This window comes from Lactuca virosa, chromosome 8 (assembly GCF_052849685.1).
Source record: "Lactuca virosa cultivar CGN04683 chromosome 8, Lactuca_virosa_CGN04683_v6, whole genome shotgun sequence".
In the NCBI taxonomy this organism is placed as follows: domain Eukaryota; kingdom Viridiplantae; phylum Streptophyta; class Magnoliopsida; order Asterales; family Asteraceae; genus Lactuca; species Lactuca virosa.
In genome coordinates, this window is record NC_136433.1 from 259,669,776 (window position 1) to 259,690,896 (window position 21,121).

General features: G+C 39.0%; 1 protein-coding gene across 1 annotated transcript; it reads left to right on the forward strand.

Moving 5' to 3' along the window:
- The first annotated feature begins 14,637 nt into the window (after positions 1-14,637).
- Positions 14,638-15,651, forward strand: LOC145132088 (chlorophyll a-b binding protein 40, chloroplastic-like). Its single transcript, XM_079066739.1, has one exon. The coding sequence runs from the start codon at positions 14,675-14,677 to the stop codon at positions 15,476-15,478; it is 804 nt and encodes a 267-aa protein (XP_078922865.1). The 5' UTR covers positions 14,638-14,674; the 3' UTR covers positions 15,479-15,651.
- Positions 15,652-21,121: the final 5,470 nt, after the last annotated feature.

Consider the following 21,121-nt stretch of genomic DNA (forward strand, 5'->3'; position numbering starts at 1 on the left):
TTATGGAGTTGACACCATTACTGTAGTTGCTTAGTGTATGCATCATAGTTGTACATAACTAAGATCTTATAGCGTAAGAATGTTTGGTTTGGCCTTATTTACTGTTCTTGTTTGATGAAGGGCTTAGGGTAGGATTAGATATTCGAATGTCTATAGGGTCCTGTGTTATGTATGGCTAGCATACACGAGTGCTGCAGGGTTGGTGGAAGTTTCATGGATGAGTTGTGCGGGGTCAGACGACCAGTTGTGAGATATTTAGCCTTCCTCTAGGAGTGAGGATTGAGCATTCGTCTCTGCTTATGTACACTGTTAGGGTGTTATGATGATCCTTGAGGCAAATATGGGTAGGTGTGGAAGGCAGTATGGGCCCGTACTACTGAAAGCACAGGACCCATACACGTAGCAAGGAAGTCACAACCCCTAGGGTTTAGTTGGGAGTTGGTTCCACGTTATTATATGGAGTATCTGATATCTTTCTGGTGTATTTTCAGAATGGTGACTACGAGGCGATTTGATACCGGATCCGGATCAGGATCAAGAGCTGGCAGTCAGGGTGGGCCAGCCTTCTCAGAGGACCGTGTCAGGGAGATCATCCGTGAGGAGGTGGTTACTATCGTCCGGGGTCAGATTCCGGAGATGTTCGGGTCTCTCAAGACCGCGATAATGAAGTTCTTTGATGATCACTACACAGCCATTGCTGAGACGGCTGCTGATGCAGCCTCCGCAGCCTTGGCGGCTGCAGGTACGGGGACAGGTCGGGCTTTTCAGTACCGGGACTTCGATAACACGAAGCCCACAACTTTCGATGGGATTCAGGACCCGATAATAGCCATGAGGTGGCTAATTGACATTGAGGGATGCTTTTTCACATGCTCATGTCCTACTGACTAGAAAGTCAGGTGTGCTCTGAACCTGATAAGGTCCGGAGCAAAGGGATGGTGGATATTGATGACGGGGCCGTATTCTGATGAGTAGAGAGATATAGTGACATGGGATCAGTTCAGGGAGATGTTCCGCACTCGCTACATTCTGCGGGTTGAGCGAGAGCGGCTGGCACATGAGTTTTTTGATTTGAAACAGGGATTAGAGACGGTGACGGAGATCACCCATATGTTTACTGAGAGGGCGATGTTTTGCCCTGAGTTTGCTTCAGAGCAGGCTCATATGACAAGTTATTTGAGCATGCTCAAGACTGACATGAGACAGTTCGTTGCTACCCAGAGTTGTGATACATTACTGGAGTTACAGGAGGCTGCTAGGCGGCGTGAGCTTGAGATTGAGTTACAGTTAAGAGAGCAGAGACAGGCCTCGATGCAGTCGCAGCTGGCGCCGAATCGGTCCAAGACCGCTGATTCTAGGTTTGGAGGTCAACGCGGCCGCACTTGTAGGAAGTGCGGGAATGCTCATTCTGGGGTTTGTCAATCTGGTAGCGGGTGCCACAAATGTGGCAAGGAGGTGCATTATGAAAGGGATTGTCGCCAGCCTGCCCTAGTTTCGAGTATGAGGATCTGTTACCATTGTGATCAGGTTGGCCACGTGAATGCCAACTGTTTGTTGCTCGCCGCCAAGCCGGCGCAGGCTCCCACACCAGCTACACTGAGGATCACTGATGGGAGCCAGGGTAGAGCAGAGCCCCCGAGGGCTCAGGGACGTGTGTTCCATCTCACGGCCGAGGAGGCCAGATGAGCACCAGATGTGGTGGCTGGTATGTTTCTATCTCTTATCTTGTTGATTATATTTGTTTTATGCTTATATGTTTGTACTTATTATTAGATACATTTTTAGTGAACTCCTTGCCTGCTTTAGTATTATTTGATTCCTGGGCGAGTCAGTCATTTGTCTCTCGATCGTTCAATAGGGAGTTCAGTTTGCCTATAGGGAGCTAGAGTGTCCGTTGCGAGTTTCCATCGCCAACGAACACGAGATTTCTACTTCTTCAGTTTATCGGGGTTGCGTTTTGGAGATCTTCGGGGTATCCTTCTCGATTGAATTGATTTTGATTCCCATGGGGAATATGTGTGTGATAGTGGGTATGGACTGGTTGAGTCGTTTCGGTGCCATGATCGACTGCGAGGGTCAGTGTGTGGTAGTTCGAACCCCAAGTGGGGGAGAACTGGTTATCTACGACGGGTGTGTGGGTTATTTGGCGTATGTTGTGGATACACGGGTCAGGGATCAGGTCTCGGTTTCAGAGGTTCCAGTTGTTAGAGATTTTGCTGATGTGTTTCCGGAGGAGTTGCCCGGAGTGCCTCCGGAGAGGCAGGTCGAGTTCAGGATCGACCTTGTGCCAGGTGTGGCCCCTATTTCCAAGGCACCGTACCGATTGGCACCACCAGAGATACAGGAGTTGTCATCTCAGCTACAGGAACTGCTAGGCAAGCAGTTCATCCGTCCGAGAAGTTCTCCGTGGGGAGCGCCGATTCTCTTCGTCAAGAAGAAGGATGGTTCACACCGGATGTGCATAGATTACCGGGAGCTGAACAAATTAACGGTGAAGAGCCGTTATCCACTTCCACGGATTGATGATCTCTTTGATCAGTTACAGGGAGCATCTTGGTTCTCCAAGATAGAGTTGAGGTCCAAATATCATCAGCTCAGGGTGAGGGAGGAGGACGTGGAGAAGACCGCGTTCCGGACTCGTTACGGACATTACGATTTCGTGGTGATGCCGTTCGGTCTCACCAACGCGCCGACAATATTCATGGATCTGATGAATCGGGTATGCAGGCCGATGCTCGATCACTCAGTTATCGTGTTCATAGATGATATCTTGGTATATTCCAAGACCAGAGAACAGCATGAGGAGCATCTCCGTGAGCTATTGGGAGTCTTGAGGCGAGAATGGTTGTATGCCAAGTTCTCAAAATGCGAGTTTTTGTGGCGAGAGGTTTAGTTCCTTGGACATCTCGTTAACCAGGAGGGGATTTTGGTCGATCTGGCCAAGATCGAGGTGGTTATGCAGTGGGAGGTCCCGAAATCTCCCTTGGATATAAAGAGCTTCTTGGGATTAGCAGGGTACTACCGGAGATTCATACAGGATTTCTCTAAGATTGCAGTACCCCTCACTCGTCTGACGAGGAAGGGGTGGATTTCCGGTGGGGCCCTGAGCAGCAGACTGCATTTGAGACTCTGCGAGGCGCCAATTTTGACACTCCCTGAGGGAGTTGAGGATTTCGTGGTGTTCTGTGATGCATCGATCACCGGATTGGGAGCAGTCCTCATGTAGAGAGGATGGGTGATAGCCTATGCTACACGGCAGCTGAAGCCGCATGAGACGAGATATCCCACACACGATATGGAATTGGGAGCAGTGGTATTCGCTCTCAAGATTTGGAGACATTATCTCTACGTGTCCGCTGTACCATATACACGGACCACAAGAGTTTGAGTCACATCGTGGATCAGCCGAACCTGAACATGAGGCAGCGCAGGTGGCTGGACGTAGTCAAGGATTATGACTGCGAGATCCTTTACCATCCGGGTAAAGCGAATGTTGTGGCGGACGCCTTAAGCCCTTAAGCCGCAAGTCAGATGGATCTTATGTTCCAGCGACATGTATGAGGATATCTGTAGATTCTCCACTTGTGAGCTTGATCACGGAAGCTCAGGCCGAGGGTGTACGACAGGAGAACTGGAAGCTGGAGAGGATTAGGGGCGAGATCACCAGATTCGTGCAGGATAGTTGGGGATTATTGACCCGTTGTGGTCGGGTATGGGTTCCGATGTCTGGTGGGGCCAGACAGATTGTACTGGAGGAGGCTCATAAGTCTCGCTTCTCTATTTACCTGGGGGCCACCAAGATGTACCGAGATCTGAGATTGAGTTACTGGTGGCCGTGTATGAAGAGGTGCTTGAACTGCAGGATGGTCAAGGCCGAGCATCAGAGGCCGCATGGCAAGCTGTAGCCTCTAGAGGTTCCCATGTGGAAATGAGAACATATCACGATGGACTTCATCACTAAATTGTCGATAACGGCAAAGGGTTTCGACGCTATTTGGGTCATCGTGGATCGATTGACCAAGAGTGCCCATTTTCTGCCCATTCGGGAGAGCTCATCAGCCGAGAAGCTGGCTAATATGTATGTTCAAGAGATCGTTGCTCATCATGGGGTTTCGGTCTCTATTGTTTCAGACCGTGATGTTCGGTTCACCTCCCGTTTCTAGCAGAAGTTCCACGAGGAACTAGGCACACGGCTACATTTCAATACAACTTATCATCCGCAGACAGACGGCCAGAGTGAGCGGACAACCTCGAGGATATGTTGCGGGCCTACGTTATTGACTTCGGTGGGAGCTGGGACTCCTACCTACCCCTTGCAGAGTTCTCCTACAATAACAACTTTCATTCCAGTATTGGTGCCCCACCATTTGAGTTGTTGTATCGATGGAGATGTCGCACCCCAATCTATTGGGGTGAGATTGGTCACAGGGTGATGGGTCGGACCGAGGTAGTTCTGCAGACTACTGAGAGGATTCAGCAGATCAGGTAGCAGTTGCAGACTGATCAGAGTCGGCAGAAGAGTTACGCCGACCGGCGCCGATCTGAGTTGGAGTTTCAGGTTGGCGACATGGTACTACTAAAGGTCTCACCCTGGAAGGGTGTGATTCGCTTCAGGAAGAGGGGGAAGTTGGGTCCCTGATACATTGGGCCATTCCGGATTATTTCCAGGGTTGGCAAGGTGGCGTATAGACTATATCTCCCGGAGGAGCTCAGTCAGATCCATAGCACATTCCATGTCTCGCAGTTGTGGAAGTGCGTATTGGATGAGGAGGCGGTTGTATCATTGGATAATATTCAGGTCGACGAGCCCCTGAACCACATAGAGATACCGGTGGCTATTCTGGAACGGAAGGTGAAGATTCTGCATAACAAGGAGGTACCTTTGGTAAAGGTACAATGTTAGTATCATAGGGGATCCGAGTGGACTTGGGAGCCGGAGGCCGAAATGCGGGAGCATTATCCAGAGTTATTCACCGCAGCAGACTTCGAGGACGAAGTCTAGTTCAAGTGGGGGAGAACTGTAACATCCCGACTCCCAGGTATGAAAATTAAGGGTTTTTATGCATTTCATAAGACCTACTCGACGAGTTGGAGGCCCCAACTCGTCGTGTAGAGACCAATATGACCGTATAAATTACAAAGCCTACTCCACGAGTTGGAAGACCCAACTCGACGAGTTGGCACCAGATCATGAAAACCCTAATTTTTAGGGTTTGTACCCTATTTAAAGGACCTTAAGTCCCCTCACCAGCCTCCCTTATCACCTTATTGCCCAGAGAAACCATATTTTGTGCGTCATATCTCATTGTGTGTGTGAAAGCTAGGAAGGTGACTTTTGGTGCTCTTTTGGAAGGAAACTCGAAGATTGAAGAGATTGGAGTGAATAGGAGGCTATAGATCCGACATCTACTCTGTTTTGGCAACCATCTTGAGTTATAAAGTTGATACCTTGATCTCTTATTTCTTAGATCTCCTCTTATGAAAGTATATGGTCGTTTTTGGTGCAAAATGGAGTCAGTCTCAGATTTGAGCTTGTCAAGAGGATGCGTTTTCAGATCTGGACACCTCTAGGCCTCCATGAACATAAAGTTACCCACTTTATCTAGTCTTGGCTCTCCTCCATGCCCTAAACCTGTTATTAAACTTAGTTTTAGTGTTTTAATCCCTTTGATGCCTTGCATGCACATAAAGTTAGCAACTTTACATGGTATCTCAGTCCTAAGAGGCTAGATTTGTAGTTTGGGGCTTTGGATTCGACTGGAAAGGACTGAATATGAAAAGGCTGAAGGAACTCGATGAGTTGAGTCGGGTTTTCCCGCTTTCCGGATTTTGAATAAACTCGACGAGTTGATGAGAAAAGTCGATGAGTTAATTAGGGTTTTTTCCCGGTTTTCTGAGTTTTGAAGAAACTCGACGAGTTACTAGCTGCACTCGACGAGTTGGGTCAACATGGACTATTGACCTTGACTGCTGGCTTTGACTTTGACCGGGGTTGACCAAGTTTGACTTCTGAGGGTATTATGGTAATTTGGGTCTTGATGGAATTGGTCCTATGGTGGTTTTAGGTGTTTGAGTTTGGAGCCATGGTTCGAGAGCTTGATCTTTTCAGTTCAGTTCGACATTGTGAGGTGAGTTTTCCTCACTATACTTAGGGGTCGAAGGCACCAAGGGCGGCCCATGGGATTGATATCCTGGTAGTTGTTGATATGCTGAGTGTGAGTTAGATATGCATGCTAGTTTGATATGCTAGTCTGGTAGATCTGTAGGACTACTTGTGATACTGTCTGATTATATGTATGTGCTTTTAGCTGTTACATGTCGACATGTTGTGTGGGAAAGATTGAGGTTGTACTGCTCCGTGCGGTAACCAACAAACCATGGAGTATGCCAGATATGCGTTGAGGGCCAGGAAGAGCATGCCAGACTCATACTGAGGACTACTAAGCATTCCAGATGCGAGCTGAGGGCCAGGGGAGCATGCCAGACTCGCACTGAGTGCTGATCATTTAGATTACAGTCTTAGGACTGATGGGGCAAGCCAATCATAAGCTGTGGGATCGGGAGCAATCCAGACTTATGCTGTGGGCTTGGGAGCAAGCCAGATGTGAGATGTGGCCCTGTAAGACAAGCCGGACTCATACTGTGGGCTCGGGGGTAATCCAGTCTATAAAGATGTGGACCCATTACATGTTATTATTATGTGTGCTATTTTTTATGTATCGGTATTTTGGGAGAACTCACTAAGCTTCGGGCTTACAGTTTTGGATTTTGTTTCAGGTACTTCGAATGATCGCGGGAAGGCGAAGGCTTGATCGTGGACCTCCTCACATTTTATGATTTTGATTTCTGGGATACTCTGATATGAAACTATTTTGAAAACATTTTGTAATAAGTAATGGTTTTTGGATGATTGAAAAAGTTTTAAAATTTTATGAATTTTATAGATGTTACATGGCTCATTATTTCCATTCATCACATTCCTAAGAATCATAGGAATGAAAATTATACCTCTCTCCTCTATCTCCTCATCATTCTAGGGTTTCTAGGGTTTTGGGTACAAACCATTAGAGGCACTAAACTTTTGGTTCTTGCTTTCCAAGGTTTTCAAGAAGGATATTTGTGTGATTATTTGCTACAATAATCTAGAAGTATGTAAAACCTAACTCTATGTAAATTTTAATTATTATAGAGTTCCCTTAGGGATCTTGATGCTCATAGGTTATTGCTATCAATAGAGAAAACATAGATCCAAATAAGTTGAATGTGAACTTAAGAGTTAAGTAATTTTCCGCCTCATGCATAGATTTATAACCTATAAAATCCATCAATGTTTCCCCAAACATGGGCCATGTTTCTTACAGATCCCTTATTTAATGCCAAACCTTATTATGTAAATACGGGATGTCTTCTTAGTCGAACCCTAGGACGTTGTAGACGATTTTTAGGCGATTTTCTGAAGTTTTCTGACGAATCTCCAATTCTGAAGATTGCGGTTTGACTCATTCATCTAGTTTAGTATGATTTATCGTCTAGGCTTTGTTTTTATTACTTGTAAACTGTTTTTAGCAATTTCTGGCTAAAAACACTAGATTTCAGTTTCCACCGACTTGACTTTTTGTGCAAGTAATCATTTGGCTTGACCTTTGGTTGTGATTTATGTTTAGTTTGTTTAGTTTCATGTTTAGTTAAATGTTTGATTTTAGATTCAATATTTGTTGGCCACTTAAATTGATATTTGATCATTCTAGTTAACTGGTTATTAGAATCCGTAATCGTTTTAATTAACCGGTAATAAGTAATGAATATTAGGTTGGTTTTGTGCTAGGATTTAATTCTAATATAAACTGATTGAACAAGTTTTTACGCTTCTGAGCTTATGAGATGTATTGAATTTTGTTGGGAGTTTTTACATTGTTAATAATTCTACTTTTCTAAATTAATTAAGAGGTTGTTTGGTTAACTTAGTAAAAATTAAGGTTTAATTCAAAGAGCATATTTTGATTACACAATTCGGTAAAAGGAAATTGTTAGAGCTTATTAATGATTTTTAGTACCAGTTTAGGCAGAACACAATTCAAACAATCAAGTTGAATGTTATTTGCATGATTAGGAGAATCATCGCGGAACTAAAAATGCTTTTAATTCTTAGAATTTTCATAAGTTATTTTGTCACATTTTTATTTACTACAAATTTACGTTCACTATTAGTTTTAATCGTCAAAATTCCCCCGTTTAATTTTTTGTCAGACTAGTACGTGCCTTACACAAAAGGGCATAGACTGTTAGGGCGTTTCCTTGTGGATTCGACTCTTGCTTTCATGTACTACCATTTAGTCCAACCAAATAGTATTTTTATGCCCCTCTATTATTTGTTTGGCACTTACGACACGTTTAACAAATTGGCACCATTTCCAAGGTAACGCCAACACTAATTATTGTTTTATGCCAAGATCTTCACGTACAAGTACACCGCTAGAGTTTGATCCAAAGATAGAGAAGACTGCAAGAAAACTGAAGAAAGAAGCGACTCTGCAAAAATATTCAACGAGTTTCTTAGCTTCATCATCTTCTCTAACTCCAGAGAAAAATGATCCACATGGCAGTCCCTTGTGGAACGAACCCAGACCAATATTCTCATATTTCCCAAAAGCACCTCCATCTTCACCCTCTCATAGTAAACGAGAAACATACACTCGACAACATTCGTAAAGTCCAAAACCACCAACCCTTCTGACTCCGAATCCAACAAATCAACCATGGGAGATGCAGAAATTTAAGAAAGGACTCTAGGCTACACAATCGGTCAATCAAAAACCTCTTTGCATTACTTTTCCTGCTGCCCAAAATTTTAAACTGAAATATGGGTTAATACACATCCTTCCCACATTTCGATGCCTTGAAAACGAAGAACCATGTAAATTCCTCAATGAATTTCATGTCATCTATTTTGGAATGAAGCCGCACGCCATCACAGAGGATCATATAAAGTTGAGGGCATTACTCTTTTTAGTTCAAGATGCAATAAAAAAATGATATTATGATCTTCCATTCGGCTCCATAACCATGTGGAACGCGCTCGCAAAACTATTTCTAGAAATATATTTTCTAGAAGAGCGGGTTTCGAATTTTCGCAGAAAGAACCTTGGAATTAAGCAAGAAAAAGAGAAGCTCTACACATTGTGACATCCCCATTTTCACGGCCAGAAAAGACCACTTTGTTTATGCTTTATTTGAAAATCAGAGTATACTTTTGAAGAAATATGATGTGGAATTTGTTCCTAAAAATATGATAAAGAATTTATCAAAGCATTTCCGAAGAAATGTATTTTCATTATATTAAAAACCTCGGGATGTCTTTGTCAATACAGAACAAAGGCATAAACAGAAACAACATAGGCCTTACAACATCTATTTATTCATGTAGCCTATAATCCATTAATCTCTCATTAGATCATCAAACCCTGTGCTCTCTTGTGACTACCTGTATACAAGAAACTGAGTGGGTAAGGCTTGGGAGCCTGGTGAGCACATAGGGTTTTCAACCCACAATAATTAAGTTTATTAATCTCATCAAATCATTCAACCCGATCACCCGTTCCCGTTATCCTCACTTTCTGTCCCTAAAGCACCTAATCCAAGGGACCTAGCCTAAGGATCATCATCGGGATGATGATACTACTAAGGGGATTCCTCAGCAATATATGTCAGTAAGGCAACCATGAGGGGAATGGAGTACACCGGTGAACAGATCGTTCACAAACACCTACAAGTTGCGAGCCTGCTAGCGTTCCACTGGACTGTCTAGAATAATCCGTGGTCGTCATTTATACTCCGCTAGATGACTTAAACATTGAGGCCTCTCATCATTTTATTTCATCGCTCATCATCTATTTGATCTACCCATCTTTCCCAACATAATGATAGGTATAAAATACATATACAATTTAAATCAACAAAACATGTATATTTTGTTCATCCAACATAGATATCAAGAACACAGATAATATGCACGCATAGCACGTAATTTATATTAAATACTTCATATCTATGTGTAAGTTGAAAGTAACTATGCACTCACTTGTTAAAGTGATGATTCTCAACCCGGGCAACGCTTCGCTTCTAACAATTCTATTTCCCTTCAACGAAACCTAGTATCATTACCGCTAGATTTTAGTCTAATTTTTATTGCGACTATTTACGAGCGATATTGTTTTATAAGTGTTAAACAATACTTTTCAACTACTATGTATAGATAGGGGCTAGACATGAAACACCGGAGGGAAGTTAGAGAGAGAGAGAGAGAGAGAGAGAGAGAGAGAGAGAGAATGGTTAAGGTGTAAGGAAAATTGGTGAACTTCGCATGCTATTTATAGGCAACCTGATCCTCGGTACGCTGGGCGTTCCTCGGAGGTATGCTGCGTGTACCCAGTACGTTGCGCGTACGAGGGCTACACTACGCATACGAGGGGGCAGGTGTCGCCTTCGGATGCGAGGCCATGGTGTGCAAGCAAAGGTCAAGATTTTTCCACGTTACTCTCCTCGCAACAGCTCACTCTCGACTTCTAAATTCCGTAACTTTCATATACGAGCTCCGTTTTCGACGTTCTTTATATCCACGCGTACGTGGCGATGTAATCTACGACTTTCATTTAGATTGCTAAGGCTAAAAAATATTTTATTGCAAACTGACTTTTTACGATTCCCGGTGTCGTGCAGGTTTTGCCGCAAAACTTCGACATGCCATAACTTCTTCGTTATAAGTCGGATTTCAGCATTCCTTATATCCCCAAAATCCTTGTTACGACCACTACAACTTTCTTTATAGATATTGGGTCTAAGTAATATTTTATTTTTGACGCTTATTTTTATTATTATTTTATTACATCGTTAATAGCAATTATAATGCACATAAAATCTCATAATTCACATAATACTCAAATAATTCCTCTTCGTTACTTCAAATTAGGTTACAATTATTGACTATAACTATTACATCATCATAATCATGCTTAGCCAGAAACACGGGCGTTACACACATCTACTAGGAACATTTCAAAAAGTTGCTTGTTCGATGCCGACAACATGGAATAAGTGATTATCACTTGTAACCGTTTTTTGTGAAGGTCTCACACCTATGGAAAGACATCTGATAAATGCTTCATGCAAAGGATCATTAAGAGATACGCCACCAACCCAAATTTTGGAGTTAATTGAAAAGTTGGCAACAGAATCAAAGCATTCCGCAAACAAAGAAGAATGGTATCCAGATCAACCGAGAGGAGTGAAAGAGATAAGCAATCCTCATTTCGAAACAAAAATATCCAAACTAACGAAATCCGTTCTTCAGCTGAAAAATGATAAACAAGTCGAACCCAAAATCGAAGCTTGCAAAGTATGTTTAAAGACTGGGCACTCAATGTAACGTCTCATTTTTACAACCAAAATTTTCCATTTTTATTAAGGTAAAACTTCCCAATTTATAAATTCATTATTAAGAAAACTGTTTATTCCAAATTACATTTATTCAAAATCAGAGTATTATGATGAACGCGAAGTCCTCATTGTTGCTGATGAGTGTGTAGAGTCCCGCCTTCGGCTTCCCATAATCACCGAGGATACCTGAAACAATAAACAACTAGATAAGCATGAAGCTTAGTGAGTTTCCCCCAAAATACCCCATACGATAAACATACAAGTACGCATAATGGCCCACAACCTCCCGGTTGGGATGCCCAGACCCAATCAATCCCTTGGACTGGAATGCCAACATGCAACAGGTCCAATCAACCATCGGGCTGGAATACCCAGGGTTTGTTGGCCTACCGCCTCAACCCAAACACTCTTCCAGAACCTCCGTGCCTACGTCTTACAGCGGACCCGTATTGGGTATCTTGGCATGCAACACAAAGTAGGACCGCCTCAACCCACCACTACCATATGTTGACATATAAACAAACAAGGATCAAGTAGGCACATAATATAGGAAAACATAAAACATACAACTCATTACCGCCTACAATTCCTCTTACAACATACATTCCTGTTACCAGTCATCCTCCATGAAATGTGTAACCACAGGTAACCAGGTGAGATAGCCACCCGAACAGATAATCCTACTCTAGATCCACAACCAAACAAGGAACAAACAAGAGATCCTAAATCAAGAGTTCTTAGGCTATCCTACGTGACTACAGACAGTCCCTAGGGCACTCCACCAGAGGATAACCAGCAAGTACAGATAACATACAGTTCTACATATCACTATGGCAACACAACATACTCGATACCAGGATACAGATCTAACAGACCACTACAGCATAATTAATTTATGTTATAACTAATTTAGTTTGATTTTAAAATTAACTTAATTTCATTTTATAATTAATTTAATATTTTCTTTTTTGTTATTAGTTTTTTTTTAAAATTAATTTAACTTGATTTTATAAGTAATTGAATTTTATTTTAATATTAATATTAATTTGACTTTAAAACTAATTTAATTTCATTTTACAATTAATTTAATATTTTGTTTTTTGTTATTGATTTTTTTTAAATTAATTTAACTTTATTTTATAATTAATTTAAAATTACTAAAAGTACGTTGCTATTAATAGCCTAATTAAGCTAAAGTAGTAATGACCAACATTAAGTCATTAACAAAATTAAGCACTTTGAAACCATGTTAACAAGAAAATAAAAACATAATAAACATATAATACAATCATACATGTAAATACAAACACTTTAACTTATCAAATACTTTAACTTATCAATTAAACACTTTACAATACAAACAATATCATCTAAATACAAAAATTATAACTTATCAATTAAGAACTTTATCACTTCATCTTATATACACTCAAACTATTAAACCTAAATATCACATAATCATATATGTATACAATACATTCAATTCTAATTTTCATTTCATTTTAGACATAAAATACCACTGTCATATTCCAATTTCATACAATTAAGCATACAATACATCCAATTCAAATTCCAATTTCAAACAATTAAGCAATACATCCAATTTCATACAATCATACCTTATAACACCTAACATTTTAGACATCCAATTTCAATTTCATACAAATGTATACATCTAAATACAAAATCAAACAAATCATGCCTAATTTCATTTTCATGCCAATACACCACAGTGAGCAAAAACATAAATCAATTATACAATAGGTTGCATAAACACACTTTCATGCCACAACAAGAAAAAAGAAATCACAAACTTACCTCAAAATCGGTGGTGAAGGTAGCTGAATCACCATAAATAAGTTTCTACGGCGGTGGTGAAAGTTGTTGCCGGAGGATACTTCGACAATGGTGAAGGCTGTGAATTAGGGGCTCCAACAACCGGAAAAAAATCCCCAAAAATCGGAGTTAAAACTCGAGCTATCACAAATTAAGAAGAAAACAAAGACCACGAACCATATCTTTTAGTTGCCGATGAACGAGAGTGGCCGGAGGATGATCTGCATCGCCGACAACGGATAAAGAAAACATAAGGACATCGACTGCAAAATGAACGCATGTCCTCTTTGTTATAGCTAAACCCTATGCCGACGACACTTCGTCGGTATAGGCCAACAAAAACTACGTGGTTTCCTCTTTATGTCATTAAAAAAATAATAAAAAATAGTTTACAGACGACATATCGTCTGGAAAGACATTTCACGTGGATCGAGCCATATTTTTGCAGACGACATGTCGTCAGCATAGTTTTACGAAAAAGACACCATTTTTATTTTTCGCGACACGAAATAAAAATAAATCGAAATTATTTTTTTAATACCCTATACCGACGACATGTCGTCTGTATAGGTTGATTAAAATGACACCATTTTTATTTTCTGCGACACGGAATATAAGTAAATCAAAATTATTTTTTTAATACCCTATACCGACATGTCGTTGGTATAGGTTTTCAAAATACCGCGAAGATTTTTCCCCTTCCCACCGAATCTACGACGACAACATGTCGACTGCTTAGCTTGCTTTTCTGGTCAAAGAAATAGGGTCAAAGTTGGAAAATACTATGCCGCCGACGACATGTCATCTGGATAGCTGGACTTTTGCCGACGACATATGTGGTCGGGATAGGTGTTGTTTGTACACATTGTTATTCTTGTAGTGATAATGAACTTTTTGAGATCAAGCTAAAAACAAACATTACGTATATATGACATTTTTGAATAAAAATATTGTAAAATAAAATATTTTGAGTTAAAATTTGAAAACAAGTTATTGTTGGAAAAATGCTAAAAGAAAATGACACTCTCGTATACGAAAGATTTGGAGTTGGATAGTAAAAGTAGGATTTACAAAAATAAATATGCTCCAAATATTAATAACTCTGGAAGGAAATTTGTGAACCAAATTTGTTGAAATCTGAACCACATTTCTTATTGGCTTAGTATGGCATGGCATGGGTGATGGGTGCATGAGGCTTGATTGATAGAAATAGATACCGCCAAAACTGAAATCTTGAAACTAAGCTTGACCAATAACAGAGATAATATGGATATTATACCCACGTCTCCATATCCATACATAACCTATATATATCACACTACACTAACTTCCCAATTCCTACACCAACTCTTCTTCTCATTTGCTCAACTACACAAATATAACTCAATCTTTTGTTCATAAATACATGGCTGCTTCAACAATGGCTCTCTCATCTCCTTCATTTGCCGGGCAGGCAATCAAGGTTGCTCCATCTACCTCAGAGTTTTCTGGTGATGGAAGGGTGACAATGAGAAAGACAGCAGCAAAGCCCAAGACCGCTTCATCAGGAAGCCCATGGTACGGACCTGACAGAGTGAAGTACTTGGGGCCATTCTCGGGTGAGGCTCCATCATATCTAACCGGAGAATTCCCTGGAGACTACGGGTGGGACACAGCCGGGCTCTCAGCAGATCCTGAGACTTTTGCCAAGAACCGTGAGCTTGAGGTCATCCATTGTAGGTGGTCCATGCTAGGAGCTTTGGGATGTGTTTTCCCGGAGCTTCTAGCCCGCAATGGCGTCAAGTTCGGTGAAGCTGTGTGGTTCAAGGCAGGATCCCAAATCTTTAGTGAGGGTGGGCTTGACTATCTGGGCAACCCCAACTTGGTCCACGCACAGAGCATATTGGCAATTTGGGCTACACAAGTGATCTTGATGGGTGCTGTTGAAGGTTATAGAGTTGCCGGTGGGCCTCTTGGGGAGATAGTTGACCCATTGTACCCTGGAGGAAGCTTTGACCCGCTGGGATTAGCTGAAGATCCGGAGGCTTTTGAAGAGTTGAAGGTGAAGGAGATTAAGAACGGAAGATTAGCTATGTTTTCAATGTTTGGGTTCTTTGTTCAAGCCATAGTCACCGGAAAAGGTCCATTAGAAAACCTTGCAGACCACATTGCCGATCCAGTTACCAACAACGCATGGGCTTATGCCACCAACTTCGTCCCTGGAAACTAAAACTGGCCGGGAAGAATATAATGTCCATGAAAGAAAAACAGCTTGCGACATTGTAAATTTCACCAGCATAAGGTCGAAAATGAGAGGTCTTGATTCATGGAGTTAAATCCACCATATCCATATTTTTGTAAATTGATTAATTAGCTGTGCAAATATGAATGAACATTTACAAAGCTTACCGGATATAAACGGTCATTTCCACATTCTAATCTTCAGTACCATATTTATAAATAGCTGATCACATCACTTTATTACCACTGAGAGTATGATAATGTAGTTCATTTTATGAAAGGGGCCCTTCTAATTTCTATAGGATGGAACAACGGATATGTGTACTTAAATAGGAAATCATGCCTCTTGACCGAATCAATTAGTCAATCACCATTATCATTCAAACCACGCTGATATGCATAACTATGTAGGAATTCTACGAATTCATGCCTCATAACAAAAACAATCAATCGTCATTTTCATTCAAACTGCTATGATATGTATAACTTTTAATTTAAAACTTCTAAAATTGGATTTTATGCTTCTAGAGTATTGATTGGAATGTGTATTTTGGATTTTTTTAGATTTCTGTTCATTCCTATATATTGCTATGGTTGATTTTGAAACATGGTTTGTCTCTTATAATTGACACTAGAGAAAAACCTGTCTTATCTATAATATAATGGTTCCATAGAGAAAAAAAGCATACAAAATAGCAACGGAAGTCCATTGCAAAACTATCCAAAACTAGCTCGGAAACCCTTCAACCATACACACACAAACCAATCCCTGACATCACCAGTCGCCAATCCGTCACGAGCAAAGCGTGTAGCGAATGTTTCGGTAACGTAGCCCATCTTTGGTTCTTGACTAATACTAATTGACGTTGAATTGTGACCTTCGAAATAGTATGTTTATATATAAGAATCGAATTATTCTAAAAACCAATAAACAAGAATCAAGTGACATACTATTTATTTAAATAATGAAAATCTAAAACAAAATAAAGATATATGCATATACTGAATTCTTTGAATGAAAGTAAACTTCAATATTAACAATATTTAAGGATTAGGAAGGACTAGTTAAAACTCGATTTTACAGATCATGAATAGTTAAGTTCGAACAATACAACCAGGAAGGGCTTGTTAAACCATTACAACGCCTCAATATCCACATGTCATCTATGTATCCAAACCCCCGATCCCACCTACAAGATATTCATGACCTCAACTATGTAACCTATCTCCCAATCCCACATACAAGATATTCGGGACCTCAACTGGCGACATGCTATACATGATGAGTACCATGTTCGTATATTGAATAGGACATGGACTCTTGTATGACGACTCCAATGGGTTAATATTGTACGCTACATGTGCCTCTTTCATCATAGTTTCAATGTAGGTATCTCTCTTTATAATGGCAACCTTGTAGCAAACAGTCGCTTCCAAAACCGAAGAATTGATTGTGATGAGATATTCAACGCCATTTTTATATGGGACATTATCCGTATAACCCTCAAAAAATTATCTATTGATACCGGTCTATTTATCAGCTTATTTTAAACCATGCAAAAATTGACTTTTCTCACGGTCACCTTTAGGACAGTATACATGCATCAACCACAGGGTTTCTATGATCCCAATTTCGGGGTCACGTCTTCCGTCCTCAAAAATCCTTATAAAACCTCAAGCATGCTCCTAGATGGTGGTATCACCGATTTTCATAGTACGCCACTACCTAGGGTTCCAAAAGTATAATGTTGTAATTAACAAAAGTATCATAATTGTGTTAATTATAACATCATATTTTAGTTTATTTTCTTTTATAGCATCATACTTTTAATATTATATTACATAATATTATGGTTTAAAAAATATACCGTTTAATTTGATTTTATAATTAATTTAATTTGATTATAAAATTAACTTAATTTGATTTTTTAATTAATTTAATATTTTCTTTTTTTTATTAGTTTTTTAAATTAAATTAATTTGATTTTATAATTAATTTTATTTTATTTTAATATTAATATTAATTTGATTTTATAATTAATTTAATTTTATTTTAAACTTAATTTGATTTTATAATTAATTTAATATTTTATTTTTTGTTATTAGTTTTTTTAAATTAATTTAATTTGATTTTGTTATAGTTTTAATATTAATTTGATTTTATAATTTATTTTATTATATTTGAATAATTATATTAATTTGATGTTATAATTAATTTAATTTTTTTTAAATTAACTTAATCGGATTTTATAATTAGTTTAATATTTTCTTTTTTGTTAATAGTTTTTAAATTTTTTTTTAATTTGACTTTATAATTAATTTAATTTCATTTTAATATTAATATTAATTTGATTTTAAAACTAATTTATTTTGATTTTATCATTAACTTAATATTTTCTTTTTCGTTATTGATTTTATTAAAATTAATTTAACTTTATTTTATAATTAATTTAAAATTACTAAAAGTACGTAGCTATTAATAACCTAATTAAGCTAAGGTCGTAATGACCAACATTAAGTCACTACCAAAATTAAGCACTTTGAAACGGTATTAACAAGAAAATAAAAACATAATAAACATATAATACAATCATACATGTAAATACAAACACTTCAACTTATCAAACACTTTAACTTATCAATTAAGCACTTTACAATACAAAGAATAGCATCTAAATACAAAAACGATAACTTATCAATTAAGAACTTTGTCACTTCATCTTAAATACACTCAAACTATTAAACCTAAATATCACATATTCATATATGTATACAATACATTCAATTCTAATTTTCATTTCATTTTAGACATACAATACCACTTTCATATTCCAATTTCATACAATTAAGCATACATTACATCCAATTCAAATTTCAATTTCAAACAATTAAGCAGTACATCCAATTTCATACAATCATACCTTATAACAGCTAACGTTTTAGACATCTAATTTCAATTTCATACAAATGTATACATCTAAATACAAAATCAAACAAATCATGCCTAATTTCATTTTCATGCCAATACACCACAGTGAGCATAAACATAAATCAATTGTACAGTAGGTTGCATAAACACACTTTCATGCCAAAAAATGAAAAAAGAAATCAAAAACTTACCTCAAAATTGGTGGTGAAGGTAGCCGAATCACCATAAATAAGTTTCTTCGGCGGTGGTGAAGGGGTTGTTGGAGGATACTTCGACAATGGCGAAGGCTGTGAATTAGGGACTCCAACAATCGGAAAAAAATCCCCCAACATCGGAGTTAAAAGTCAAGCTATCACAAATTAAGAAGAAAACAAGGACCAAGTACCATACCTTTTAGTCGCCGATGAAGGGGAGTGGCCGGAGGATGGTCTGCATCGCCGACATCGCGAGAAAGAAAACAGAAAGGCATCGACTGCAAAATGAACGCAGGTCCCTCTTTGTTATAACTAAACCCTATGCCAGACGACACTTCTGTTGGATTAGTGTCTAAGTCCATAACTATTTTGGTATGTACTTGACCCGATTGTGAACATGGTCCTTTTGGGTTGCCTTTACACTGGTGACTAGACAGGATGACTGTTAAGGAGAGAGGCTGGTTTATTGTTAAGAATAATAAATTGGGGTATAAATATGATTTGTTAATATATTATATGAGTAATATATTAATTTGGAATCATATTATTAATTAGTATTTAATCAGAAATTAATTAGGAATTAATTTCGGGATTAAAGGAATTAATTAAAAGTACAGGGGCTGTTTTGTAATTATTTGATAGTTGAGACTTTGGGCTATTGGATCACCTTTATTAATTCTTGAACGAAAATCCTAGAAGGATCTAGGAGTTTTCGTCCAAGGGCTTAAGGAAAGGAGTCCATGGATTTGCTTAGGCCTTAAGCTAAGGGATTAGGGTTTCCACCTTGAAACCCTAGCTAGCCTCAAGTATAAATAGCACCCTAAGGCACTAGAATTCGACCACTCCTTGGGAAAACCCTACTAGGGACGAATTTTGGAGCTTAGTACTTTTCCTCCTCTCTCTCATATTCATCCTCTCACCCAAAGTGTGTTTGTGAGCCATTAGAGGTACTACACTTGTGGTACTTGCTTTCAAGAGCTAAGGAAACTCAAGGAATTAGTTGTTATTACTATATAACAACAAAAGGTATGTATTCTATTCTCCTATGTGAATTTCGAAATTACTAGGAGCATGCTAGGTTTCCTTATGTGTTCATAATGTTGTATAACTAATAGTGATAACATAGATCCAACTCTAGGGTTGCATGCACACAAAGGATTGTTTGTATAAAACCCATCAACTTCGTCGGTATAGGCCAACAAAAGCTACGTCGTTTCCTTTTTATGTCATTAAAAAAAACAGTTTTACAGACGACATATTGTCTGGAAAGATATTTCACGCGGATCGACCAATCTTTTTGCAGACGGAATGTCGTCGGCATAAGATTACGAAAACGACAACGTTTTTATTTTCTGCGACACGGAATAAAAATAAATCGAAATTATTTTTTTAGTAACTTATACCGACGACATATCGTCTGTATAAGCTGATGAAAACGACACCGTTTTTATTTTCTACGACACCGAATATAAGTAAATCGAAATTATTTTTATAATACCCTATACCGACACCTCGTGGGTATAGGTTTTCAAAATACCACGAAAATTTAGCCCCTTCCCACTGAATCTACGATGACAACATGTCGTCTGCTTAGCTTTTCCGGTCAAAGAAATAGGGTCAAAGTTGGAAAATACTGTGCTGCCGACGACATGTCGTCTGGATAGCTGGACTTTTGCCGACGACAAATGTGGTCGGGATAGGTGTCGTCTGTACACATTGTTATTCTTGTAGTGATAATGAACTTTTTGAGATCAAGCTAAAAACAAACATTACGTGTGACAACCCGAAATTTCTATCTTGTACAACCATTAACTTCAATAGAAGTCAGAATTGTTTGTGCTAACTTTTAAGCTTTTTGGAGTCAGTTTGAGTGTTCTAAAGCCTAGTACTTTAAGAGATAATTGGAGGGAGTATACTTTAGGGTAAAGTGTGCAACATTTAAGTTCCAAAACTCCAAGAGTTTGGAGTTTACGGCCCAAATAGTGTTAGGGCCGTAAAACCTAAAGAGTATATAAATGACACTTAGTCATTTTTAGCTTTTTTTCACATTTCCAAGTCCAGAACCATTCTCTCTCAAGTATCATCCAAAGTTTTCTTCAAGATCTTCAAGAAAGTAAGTGTTTCTTTCCTTGTTTAGTTGATCTCTTCCTTAATCTAGTGATCTTACATGATTTCATCCATGAAATCATTCCATTTGCTTAGATCTTCAAGCATTCTTCATTTCACCTAGAACACCAAGAACACACACTAGTGGTCTTGGGCCTTGAACTCCCTTACAAGCTCCTAGATTGTAAGTATTCTTACCTTAGCTTGTTATAAGGCTTGTTTCACTTCTTATTCAACTAGAAAACACCAAGAATCACAAGTCCATAAGGTGTTTACGGCCAAGACATGTTATTGAGCCGTAAACCCTAATGAAGGGGGCATAGTGAGCCCTAGTCCCTTCCTTAGCCTTGGATGCAAGAATAGATCACTTCCTTGAAGGGTTTAGGACCTTAAACATCAAAAA